The sequence below is a fragment of the Schistocerca americana genome, chromosome 2 (assembly GCF_021461395.2).
Source record: "Schistocerca americana isolate TAMUIC-IGC-003095 chromosome 2, iqSchAmer2.1, whole genome shotgun sequence".
NCBI classification, from domain to species: domain Eukaryota; kingdom Metazoa; phylum Arthropoda; class Insecta; order Orthoptera; family Acrididae; genus Schistocerca; species Schistocerca americana.
In genome coordinates, this window is record NC_060120.1 from 1,027,377,183 (window position 1) to 1,027,389,798 (window position 12,616).

At 38.2% G+C, this 12,616-nt stretch overlaps 1 protein-coding gene across 1 annotated transcript in view; it reads left to right on the plus strand.

The window, feature by feature from the left end:
• The window catches only part of LOC124594646 (kinesin-like protein KIF13A), a 404,453-nt gene that overhangs the window by 279,883 nt on the left and 111,954 nt on the right, over window positions 1-12,616 (plus strand). Inside the window, exons 19-22 of the mRNA XM_047133014.1 lie at window positions 1,151-1,265; window positions 2,650-2,892; window positions 6,190-6,323; window positions 10,277-10,459. Of these exons, the coding sequence (XP_046988970.1) occupies window positions 1,151-1,265; window positions 2,650-2,892; window positions 6,190-6,323; window positions 10,277-10,459 (675 nt within the window). The remainder of the gene's footprint in view (window positions 1-1,150; window positions 1,266-2,649; window positions 2,893-6,189; window positions 6,324-10,276; window positions 10,460-12,616) is intronic.

The following is a 12,616-nucleotide window of genomic DNA, read 5'->3' on the forward strand; positions in this document are numbered from 1 at the left end:
GGAGTGCTTGAAAGTAATCGTGGTTTGAAAGAGTACCTATTACCTACGGTACGTTTTATTTAATTATCACAGGTGGAGTTTACAATACGTTTAATGTCTGGAACAAAATTTCTACATACAGACAAATGCAAACAGTTACGTAAATTTTCATTACTGATGCTTGCTCTTAACCGAGACTTATTAATTTTCATAACAGAAAAAAATCTCTCACAAAAGTATGTTGAGCCCAACATTGACTATCTTCATGGCTTCACGATGGAGACGAGGAAACTCTTGCTGTGGAAAGTCGTGATAAAAATCTATTACACGTCTTGCCAAAAGGAATTTGTCTCTCAGACGAGAATTACACTGTAGATCTATTAATTCCATTTGCAAACTGAGATGAATATCAGCTACAGAAACCAGATTCTCTTGAGAACTATTCAAAACCTTGGGATAAGTAAGATATATCCCAAAATCTCTTGAGAAATTCCTCTTTTATTGCACTAAGAACGGCAACATACTGAAATTTATTATAATGGCGTTCAATATTAAACTTCCACTCACCAGTGAGAGTACTGTCACATATTATACATTTCCAATTTTTACTTTTTTCCACAGGGAACAAATGATTCTCCCATTCCTTTTTAAAAGATAGCAGATCTCCAATTCTCCGTTTCCTTGATTCACTCTGCATTTTCCGGTTATTGAAATACAACGTTCACTACGCAGTGGTCGCTTTGCTTCAACGTCCGCAGCTTAGCCTGGCACTACACTGCCGCAACCTGCAGGCTGTCGGCACTGTCCCGTTCGGTGATTGCACGCAAGCAGCACACGTGCAGCACTGTGTGCTCATGAGCCGCGTGCAACGTTTGCCCGCCGCTGGTCTACATCATTTATTATGTAGAATTATTATACTATTTATTATGCACCATAGTATAATAAAATTGTGATCTAGACTATTATTGAGATAATGCTTCCATTCACTTGTCCACACTGTATAATTACAACAAATTAAACACCTAAGTTCATTTTCATAATGTGAATGATCAGTGTACCAAAACGTGTACAGCTGTAGTAAAAGATTAATGTTACTCTGCAACCTGAAATTTTCATTCTGCGTGTAGCATTTTAAAAATAAAAGTAGAAAAATTTCCCTAATTTTTCACAGAAGGAGCATTGTCTATTGAAGTGTGGGGTCATCGCTGTGCTGGTTTTACCCGTTCAAAGGATGGTTGGGAGGTGGAGCAACAGCAGCTTGCAAAAGCACGATCTCTAGCAGACAGGTATGTAGTTAAAATGGCTGAATTGAGGTATGTAGTTAAAAATGGCTAAATTGCTGATCCTGTTAGAACTTTGATAATTGTTTTATAACAAATATGGATTTCGATATTTTTGTTACAAATGTGTAGCATTTCCTAAGCATCTGACCACATTGATGTAAGTTATAGTGATTATTTTAATAAACATAAATAGTGAACAGATTGTCATAAGGTGGGAGTTACAGTACCTTCCAACTGAGATGTGGCATGTTAGTTGTGATAAAAGGATATAGCACATCTCTCGAGCCTTCATAACGATGAAAAATGCTCATGAGATTTGAAGAAAGTTTATTTTCTTTCTAGCTAAGTTTTAGATGTCACACTGTGGGAGAAATGGTTTGCAATATGCGTGGGTGTGATGAAAGAAATGGGCGCATTGCATCTACAATGCGGGACAGAAAATTAGCATATCCACTGCTTGTTTCTAGATGTCGTGGCTTGAAGATGTTTTACAGGCAGAGGGGAAAGGGTTGTCATGTCAACAATAGAAACAGGATGACAATCGAAAATTGTGAAAGTTATTGTGATTGGAAGTAACAAGGTATTGTATTAAGAAGAGTTAATACAGGTGTCCAACAGGGAATTATTCTGAACTATTTCAGTAGTTTAGAAGGTAATCCATGCTGTCTTTCAGAACCCAAACAATGCAAGGGGAGGTGAAGTCCATAAACTACTGCAAGTACATGGCTATTTGGCTGTGCCTTGTAGGTCCAGATCATCGAAATACCAAAATATGTGACTGCAAGAAATTTTATTAGTATGTGTCATCAATGCCAAGAGAGTGACAGATCATAATTTTCAGAGATCACACTTCCTTGCCCATAGTTCACTTCACAATTAGTCATTAATATGTGTGGTCATAAATTGGAATATAAGTTAGGTATTATTTTGTCAAAACTGGCATAGCAATAGAGATTCTCATTAGAAAAGATATTCAAACATTTTCTAAGCTCCCCCTCTCCTAATGGAAATTCAAAATTCCACTAATTACACTGAGGCAATATGTTCATGATATTTGTGTGCAGTTATTACATTTGCACTAGATTTTTCATGCATCTTCCCTTCCATTAACATCCTTCCTTTACGTAAAAGTATATGAAAGCAGTGTAATTTGTAGTGAGCAGATAGCATGGAATTGAGAGGATGCTAGAGACACTGTGTTCATTAAGTCTCTCTCTTACATTTTTGAAAGCTCTGAAATTTTGAGGCAATGATTGATGAGATGCATTTATCACTTACTGCTCTATTTACATCAGACAGTTGTCTTTCCTGTAAAATATACTTTTCTGAAGTTTTTAGGACATTATTTTATTTGATAATTTATGCATATTTCCTCTCTTGTGGTCAGGTGGAGTGAACTAACTCGGAAGATAGAACTTTGGGTAGAAATCCAGGAACTAAATGAACAAGGGGAATACTCATCAGTGGAAGTGTCAGCCCGACCAGACCTGCTGACTGGTGGTGTGTATCAGCTCCGCCAAGGCCAGCAGCGACGCATTCGGGTGCAAGTCAAACCCGTCCAGAACTCGGGAACATTGCCCATCATTTGTCAGTCCATTGTCAGTATTGCAGTTGGAAGTGTATCTATTAGGTAAGCATCAATGTGATCTGGTACTTCCTTGAAACTGAATTACAGTGGGCACATTTTCTTCACTGATACGAGATACAGAAATGAACTGCAACATTTAAGGTTAAGTTTTTTGTGTTTTAATTTTGCTCCTAATAAGACTTGGAAAGGGGGGGGGGGAGCAATGTCAAATTAAGGTTTCATACAAATTTATTTTGAACAGTCCCAGTGGGTAGGGCTAAGCAAACAGTACTTGGATTTGAATAGGCTCAAGATTTCCCGATACACTAAAGTGCTCGATATAGTGTTGACCTTGTTCAAAGAATCATGGGACATTTGACTCTTGGAGCTAATGCAAGGGATATGAATGTATCTCTGAACTAGCTATCTAATGCTATAAATTAATGCTCTGCTTAAAATATTAACAATTTTGTGAAACAGAGGAAGACATAACATTAAATTCTATGAAGTTACAAACTTTTGTTGTATTTGAACAAGATCCAGTAAAAGTTCTTGTACTTGTGCAGATACCATGTAAGTCTTATCCGTCAAAAACCATTATTTGATTTTCAAAAACCCTTACTTGATTTTGAACCCAAGTCAAAATCTAATGCCCGCACGACAGTTCCCTCCCCGCACTCATCACTGTTCACAACTAACCTAGTATCACTGTCCCCCCTCCATTGGTTATGAGAAAATGTAATGATTTCCCAAGTTGGTTGCAAATGAGAAACTGGGTTACTGTTCACTTAATAGAATAGTGGGAAAAATGTTCCCGGCTTTTAATCAGCCTTGGAACAAGGTGATGACATTTATATGTTACAAGAAAGAAAAATAATCCAAAAATTCTCTAACAAATGTGGAGATAGTACCAACAGATGTCACTAGAGTGTGGAACCAACAGATGTCACTAGATTGTGGGATGAGTGAAAGTTTACAATTGGACTGAATCTGTTTATGATCTTATATTTGTGTGTTCCTTGCTGTTGTTACATATGACATGCACCCTAGAAGATATTGCCGTCCATGTTTCACTGTTGATCAAGCACAGCACTGCGGGACGTTGGAGGGGGAACAGTGATACTAGGTTAGTTGTGAACAGTGATGAGTGTGGGGAGGGAACTGTCGTGCGGGCATCAGATTTTGCATACAGGTAATCATGGGAATGTATTCTGCATACTTTGATTTTTTATGAACATCTACCATGTTTAAACTGCAGTTTTCCTGAATCCATTTGTACTCACAATCAAATTGACTTCAAAATAGGACAAATTCTCAACAGTAGCATGAATTTCTGTAGGAGATCCTAGAAGTGAGGATTGGGAGTAGAGGCATACATACGAGGTCTGTCTAAAAAGTATCTGACCTGTGATTTTCCCACGCAAAATAGAGATGATAGCGTGGTGCCACTGTACACAGTACTTTATGCACATGTCAGAATTTTGTCCCCGCCTTCCAGCACATCAGTTGTTGCCTGTCGGTCGCTGAGTGAGGTGCTACACAACATGTTCGTCAGATTACCAATTCTCTCAAGATCACTGAATGTGTTGAGCAAAGATACTGCATCAAATGTTGTCAAAAGCTTGGTGATCCTCAAAGCGAAACATTTTGTAAGCTTCTACAGGTGCCTGGAGAAGATACGATGGGTGTAACACAAATTAAGGAGTGGTTCAACCGAATCAAAAATGGCCGCACATCAGCAGAGAGTGACCAGCATTCTGGCAGGCCCCAAACTGCTTGGAGTGCAGCTGTTGTTGAGAGGGCGCAAAATTTGGTGATGACAGATCATCGTTTGACTGTGCAGGAGATTGCCCAAGAGGCTGGAGTGAGTAAAGATTCTGCACATGCAATTTTGCATGATGATTTGAACATGCACCGAATGGCTACAAAATTCGTGCCCAAATTGTTGTTGCCGGAACAAAAAGACCTCCATTTTGATGTTGCAAAGGACCTTCTGGACACCACCAACACTGATCTTGGGTTTCTGAACACTCATATAATTGGAGATGAGTCATGGGTGTACGGGTAAGACCCAGAAACAAAAAGACAGTTGCCGCAATGGAAGCATCCCGAGTCTCCAAGGCCAAAGAAAGTGCGGCAGGTGTGAAGCAGAATCAGGGTGATGCTGACTGTCTTCTTTGATGTCTGTGGAATTGTGCACCATGAATACGCACTGGAAGGACAAACAGTGACAAGGAGTACTATCAAGATGTTTTCTGGTGACTCTGTGATGCAGTTCCATGCAAAAGACCAGACATGTGGACAACGAAAAACTGGCAACTGCATTACGATGACGCCCCTGCACATTCATCTCACTTGATCCAAAATTTCTTGGCCAAACAGGGATTTACAGCCATTCGCCAACCTCCCTACTCTCCAGGCATGGCTCCTTGTGACTTCTGGTTGTTTTCAAAATTGAAGACATCCATTTTGAGAGTAGAGAAGAGATAATGCGTAAAACGACGATGGGGTTGAACACCAATCCAAAAGACAACTTCCAGAGGTGTTTCTGGCAATGAAAGGATTGGTGGGCTGTGTGTGTGCCAGCACAAGGGGCCTACTTTGAAGGGGATTAGGGTTCCAACTCCATCAGGTATTTGAAATATTTTTTCTGGCCAAAGGTCAGATACTTTTTATACAAGCCTCGGATGTGTTTCCTGCATCAATGTTGTCAATGATGACCATGAGGTATGACAGGAATGATAGGGAGAGTGTCAGCTGCTGGTTCTACACAGCCAAGAGAGAGTGGCGTGCAGGCAATATGTTTGGAAGTAAGAGACACTGTAACGTTCTCACATCAGTATAGAAGCGAAATTCGCTGTGTGTTCAGGTCCCACCATAACCAAAACCTCAGAAATCCAAACATATTCAGAACAAACTGCAGAATATTTGTGGCAATGAAGATATATGTTTTAAAACTGTCCTGTCAGGATGAAAATGATGATGATTAAAAATAGTGTTGCCACAGATGACAGACTAAGTAAATTGAAAAGGCAGTGAAGATAAAAATTAATATAAACAATTTATTTTTGTTTATTTTTTCTGTGTATTATCAAAATGTAGAAAATCAATAAATGACTAAGTTCAGAATAGCTGCAATGTTAATTTTTTAGGCAGATACCTTATATCAATAAAAATTTGTAATTCCAATTACTCAGAATATGTTAAAAAGTACTTTTTTCTCAAGAGTATCTTGAAAAAAGGGAATCATCTTATTCTCAGATTCATCTTATACTCTGGTGAATACAATAATTATGATAATTTTATAACATTTTACCACAAAAACTGGAAACTTGGATCCCTTATCTTTATATGTTCCAGGTCACGTCTCCAGAAACCATTAGACTCATACCAAGAAGAGGACCTTTCCATCCTCAGAGAAAAATGGAGTGATGCCTTGATGAGGAGGCGGCAATACCTAGACCAACAGATACAGAAGTTGATAAATAAACAAGGTATTACAGTTTCTGCTATATACGTAGTCTCATTCACCAATTGAGACTGTTCACCAAAACACAAATGAGATACCGTGGAAGTATGACCATGTCACAATAGCATTTCATTAATCTTCTATATTATTTTGGTTTATTATTACAATAATTTAAAGAACCACATGGACTGAAAACGACAACCAGTTACTTTAAGATGAAATGTTAACTTCAACAGCTCAGTAAGCAAATCCTTTTTGTACATGCAGAGTGTCCAACAGAGGGCTCCCTGATTTTAAAATAATTAACAAAAGAAGCATGAAAACAAATATGAATGGGAGAAAGCAACAAGTCTCAGAAAAATGCTAGATTGATATCACCATAAAGATGACTCACTGAGTTGCAGGCAGGTACAACAAAAAGACTGTTACACATTATAGCTTCCAAGCAAAGCCTTCTAAAATAAAGAGAACACACATGCATATTCACACAAGCAAGCACACCTCACTAACTCATGACCACTACCACAAGTGGCTCCAGCTGGCACAGCTGGTAGTAGTTGTCACTTGTGTGAGATGTGCTTGATTGTGTGACTGTGTGTGTGTGTGTGTGTGTGTGTGTGTGTGTGTGTGTGTGTGTTTTCTTTGCTGAAGAACGCTTTGGTCAGAAACTATAATGTATAACAGTCTTTTCGTTGTGCCTGTCTGTAACTCAGTGGGCCATCTTTATGGTGAGTAGCAATCTGTCCTTTTCCTAATGTTGTTGATATTCCAACCTGTCATTTCCATCATTTCAGAATGCAACATATGGCATGTTTATTGTGAAATCAGTAGGAGTTGTATACAGAAGTTTCACAGCAGTTGTTACAGACGGTGCTGTAATTGCAATACACAGTGCCTTTAAATAACACTCCAAAAACCAGAGTGATCAGTTCCACAGTTGAAAATTTGAAAGCAGTTTAGCATACCAAAGGAAGAGGTTGAAATTGAGTATTCCCTTGAGCAATATGTGATTCTTTTTCAAACACAATTTAATGTTCCAAAAGGACTCAACGCAAAAACCGTGAGCTCTTCAACAAATTTGAATGGACAGGCAGCATGTCGAATGATGTAGTGGGGAATGGTGGCCCCAGCTAAACTAATTTTACTCCTGGAAATGTCACATTTTCAGGACTTATTCAACAAATCCATCCAAAGAAGTGCAACAAATACTATTTTGAAGTGTTCCAGCATGCATACAATACTGAGAATCAGTCTGCACATGTTTTCATTCAAAATCTAGTTGCCACGTCATACCCATTGAGTGTCAGAGGGCTGTCTTTGTGGAGCAGGTTCTCATAGTGGTTCATGATGAAGGATTTTATGTTGACTATATCTGGTTCACAGATAAAATACACTACCACTTGAATGGATTCATGAATAAACAAAACAGACAATTTTGGGGGTCCAGAAATCCACATTTGTGTGAAGCAAAAGCACTGCATTCTCACAAAGTAACTTCTGAGACGTGGTATGCAGCAGAGGTGAGAATTGGTAACTAGTGAATGCAAATTATAATTTTGGAACAGTTTGTCATTACACAGCAAGCATTGAAGTATCGACAAGGCAGTGAGTGGTTCATATGGGGTAGAGTTTGATCACATTGCACAAAGCAAAGTCTTTTGCTTTCTTGTCGAATACTTCAGGAGTAGAATTCTTATATTGGATTGTACCACATTTACTGGTGCAGGCATGGATTGGCCTCCATGTGACTACTTTTGTGGGGCACGTAGAAACGCTGTCTCTGGAACTATCCCACCACTCTGAATGAGCTTGAATCTTCACTCTATGTAGCAGCTGAATCCCTTTCCATTGAAATACCAGAAGATGTGGTGGAAAACTTGTTTTTTGTCTGTGCCATCTCATTACTGTGAGCTCTGATCATTTTGAAAAATTGTGAAGTGATTGCAGAGACTCTTGCAGAGAATGAGTTTATTTATGCATGCAGATGTGATCCGTACAGCATGAAGAACTGTCTGTTAGCATATTTGGTAACTAATGTTTTGAAACTTAAGTAAAAAGTTCTTACAGCATTCACAATAAATGTATTGCTCATTGCATTCCACTCTTGGTCTTTTTTTGTGTTATTCATTTCTAAAATCGGGTAGTCTTTTGTTGGATGCCCTGTATCTATCCCCCCACCAGTTTTTTGCCTCCAAGTTGAGTTGTAATATGTAAGAGTATAAGTTTTCACAGTCAATACCCAATTCAGTAGGATTCTTTTAGGTGTGTAATTGCATCACGGTGTGATAAAACTGCAGATGTTTCGGCTGCTACTGCAGATTGCCTTCATCAGTGTGACTGGTGATTTGTAACTCAGATAAAAACAGAAACCTATGACTACCAATAAGAAATTGCTTGTATTGTACAAAAAAGACTGTGTCCTGATCTGTTGCAAAACTTCATAAACTGTCTTAAAAGCATAAACACAGTTTTTGGCACAGATTATATCCTATAACTTTACCAGAAGTGTGGTGCATTGTAAATTTATGTATTATACCATTTTTGTGGGAATTATGTAATTATTTTGCAACACTAGTCTATTTTAGGATTATTTCAACTAAAGGCCCTATGAAAGTGACTGTTCCAACAGGTCCAAATGTACAAAAGTTTTCAGACTTCACTTGCATTAAGAAATTTCTGCCCATTAGCAGTTTGCAGTTCACTTCTACACTGTGAAATACTACAGTTAATGTACTTTATAGCACCTGTTTGACTTTGTATGTGTGATTGTGAAATACAAACAACACGGAGGCTCAGGTCTGTCACTGATAGTAGACAACATATTGATGGCTGAGCAGGCAGTCTTGTTAATTATCTTCTTTCAAGAAATTGTAGAGAGAGAAACTACTTTGGCAGTTTGTACATTGACTGCTGTTAGAATAACGCCATCATGGACCAGTATTACTTGAAAATTACATAATTCACACTGAAATGGCAGAATACATTAATTTATTTCATACAAAAATTATTTAAGGACATTAAATCAAGCATATAGTTACATGAATATTTGCAATTATGAAGAAATGGGTTTCACAAAAAAATATATGTTTTTTTATATTATTATTATTATACAAGTGTGCAATTAGTTACATCTGTGTTTAGTGTTAGAACAGAAAATACATATTTTCAAAACTCTGTAAATTTTATGAATAAACAAGAGGCTCATTTGTCCTTTTCAAAATCCCATGATAATCTGAAGAAATAAGATAATGTTATGTTTCACATCACACAATTGTAATAACAGTGAATCTATGTTGTGTGGTGGTGGTGGTTGTGGTGGTGGTGGTGGTGGTGGTGGTGGTGGGATGTTTTGGTAGTCCCAATATGTTTCCTGTAAGAAGTCGAGCTACAGTGTCCTTTCCTCACTTCTTTAGCTACAGGCAGTGCCTGATACTAGGGTCTGGTCAAGATACTGCTAGACCTCCACCACTACTCTTTGTAATGGTTCATTATTGCCACTGTACAGAATATCTGTACAAATATCAGGAACAATTTATTGTTGAAATAGCTTACTGAAACTTGTTAAAGACTTGTAACTCTTTCATGATCAATTTTGTATGCCAGCACATATTGAGGGATACAGATGCGTCTTGTTATACCAGAATTCGTCTCATTCTTGAAAGCCACCTAGAACCTATTTTATTGTGTAATTTTTGATCTTGCAACCTTAGGAAATTTACTAGCTTTACTGTTTTCACAATACTGAGTTTTATTTAATGAATTAATGGATTGCAGCACAATCTGTAAGGTATTTTTCTAAAAAATTGGTCTTCTCACTTTTGAATCTTGAGGTTGATATAACAGTTAACAGAGTGAATAATATAAAACAGCAAACAAAGAACAAATGTTCTAAGCCATGTCAACAAGTACTGTTTTATGTTACACATTCTACAAAGTAACTCCACTTCTGTTCCACTTGCCGAGTCATTTATTTTACAGACAAAACAGAGCAAGACCTCGAAAGAGAGCAGAGTCTGGTAGACCAGTGGGTGAGCCTGACAGAGGAACGTAATGCTGTCCTTGTGCCTGCACCAGGCTCTGGGATACCAGGAGCCCCAGCAGATTGGGAGCCGCCTCCTGGGATGGAACCACATGTGCCTGTTCTCTTCCTGGATCTCAATGGTAGTATCTGCAATTGCCTACTAATCATTTATAATGGCATCAGGTGGCTGTAGTATTTCTTGACTTCAAGGAGGCATTTGATTTGGTACTACACCAACATTTATTAACAAAAGTACAATTTGTGGAGTATCAAAAATGTTGCCAGTGGATTGAGAATTTCTTGGTAGGGAGGATGCAGCATATTGTCTTGGATGGAGAGTCATTGGCAGAAGTAGGAAGTGACTTCAGTTGTGCGCCAGGGAAGTGTGTTGCTAGCATTGTTGTTCATGTTGTATATTAATGACTTGATAGACAATGTTAATAGTTACATCAGACTTCTTGAAGATGATGCAGTTATCTGTGATGAAGTACTATCTCCAAAAAGCAGTGCAAACATCCAGTCAGATCTTGATAAGATTTCAGAGTAGTGCAAAGATTAACATATGTTATATTTAAATTTTCCCTGAGACATTTAAGTCTCATCTTTATCTACAATAATGTTGGAAGCTGAAGAAATGAATTAAAAACTGTGCCACGGCCGGTACCCGAATCCGGGTCTTCTTGCTTACTAGGCAGAAATGCTGACCATTACACCACTGTGGTCAACATTGCTGCACAAATGTTGAGTGCCCTACCCAACACAAACTTCAATTCATATCTCCAGCTTCTTTTCAGTACAGGACTTCCCCATTACGTCCAACACTGGGGTGCTATTCCAAAGCCGGAAAGCCCTGGTAATGTGATAATGTATGGGGAAAATAAGCTGGAGATATGAACTGAAGTTTGTGTTAGGGACGGCACTCGACTTGGGTAGTTCGTGCAGCAATGTTGTCCATAGTGCTGTGGTGGTGTAATGGTCGGCATTCTGCCTAGTAAACAAGAAGACCCAGATTCGAGTCCAGGCCGTGGCACAAATTTTAATTCATTTCTTCAGCTTCCAACATTATTGTAGATTGACAAATGGTTTTAAATATTCAGAAATGTAAGGCTGTACCCTTCAAAAATGCAGAATAGTATTGCCCTCTCTGTTCAACATCAATGAGTCACAATTGGAATCAGTTGACTCGTACATATACCTGGATGTAACAGTTAATTGGGATATAAAGTGTAATGATCACATTGGCTCAGTCATAGTCAAAGAAGACTGTTTACAAATCACCTGTGCATCTCTGCTTGGAATAGTGCAGAAATGTGTTGGATCAGTAGCATTTAGGATTAACAAGGGATATTGAATGTTTAAAGAGCATGGAAATATTGAAAATCATTAATTGGCAGACTCTCAAGAATGGATGCCAATTATTCCATGAAAGCCTACTTAAACATTTCTGGAACATGTGTTAAATAGAGAATCTCAAGATCTTCTCAGGCCACTACAAGTCACTCCCATAGGGTTTGTGAAGCCAAGATTAGTCTAATTATGTGTGCACAGCAGCAATCAAGCAGTCATTCTTCCCACACTCTGTATATAGTTGGAATGGAAACAAATCTTTGACATGTGATACCATGCTATGCGCTTCACAATGGTTTGCAGAGTATGTATGTAGGTACCATACGCTTCCATGTATGGTTTGACTGGTCGGTTCTGCCTCTTCTTGTCCATTGTGAAGAGTGGAATGTGGCCTAGCATATTCCTTCTTCAATTTTATCCATTACAGTGACTCTACAGGAAAAATAGTCATTGAAAGGAGATAAATCACCTGAATGCAAACTTAGCAGCAGTGTAGCACTTCCATAATGACATTGTTAGGCCTGGGGTAATCAAGGTTGATGTAATGCTATAAATACACAACATTGTTTTTTGTGTTTCCATGTGTTGTGAGAATGCAGCAATCATTCTAAAGGAGCAAATATAGTGACAAAATTAGTGCTGTAATGAGAAGCTTTATTTTAAGTTTTACAGCAGTGAGTTGGAAATTTGCAACACTGCGTTTATAAATTATCCAATAATCAGGTTTTAATTTTAAATGTTGAAATATTGAAAAAACACCTGTATGGAAAGGATAGTTTTGTACTTGCCACGTAGAGGTGGTTTTGACTTGCAGACAGATACAATGAAAGGCTACAAAACATTTAAGCTTTTAGTCAAAAGTCTGTCTTCTCAAACAGAACACACACATAGGCACACAAGCACAGCTTACGCACACTTAGCTACTGGGGTCTCAGTGGCTGGAGACAAAA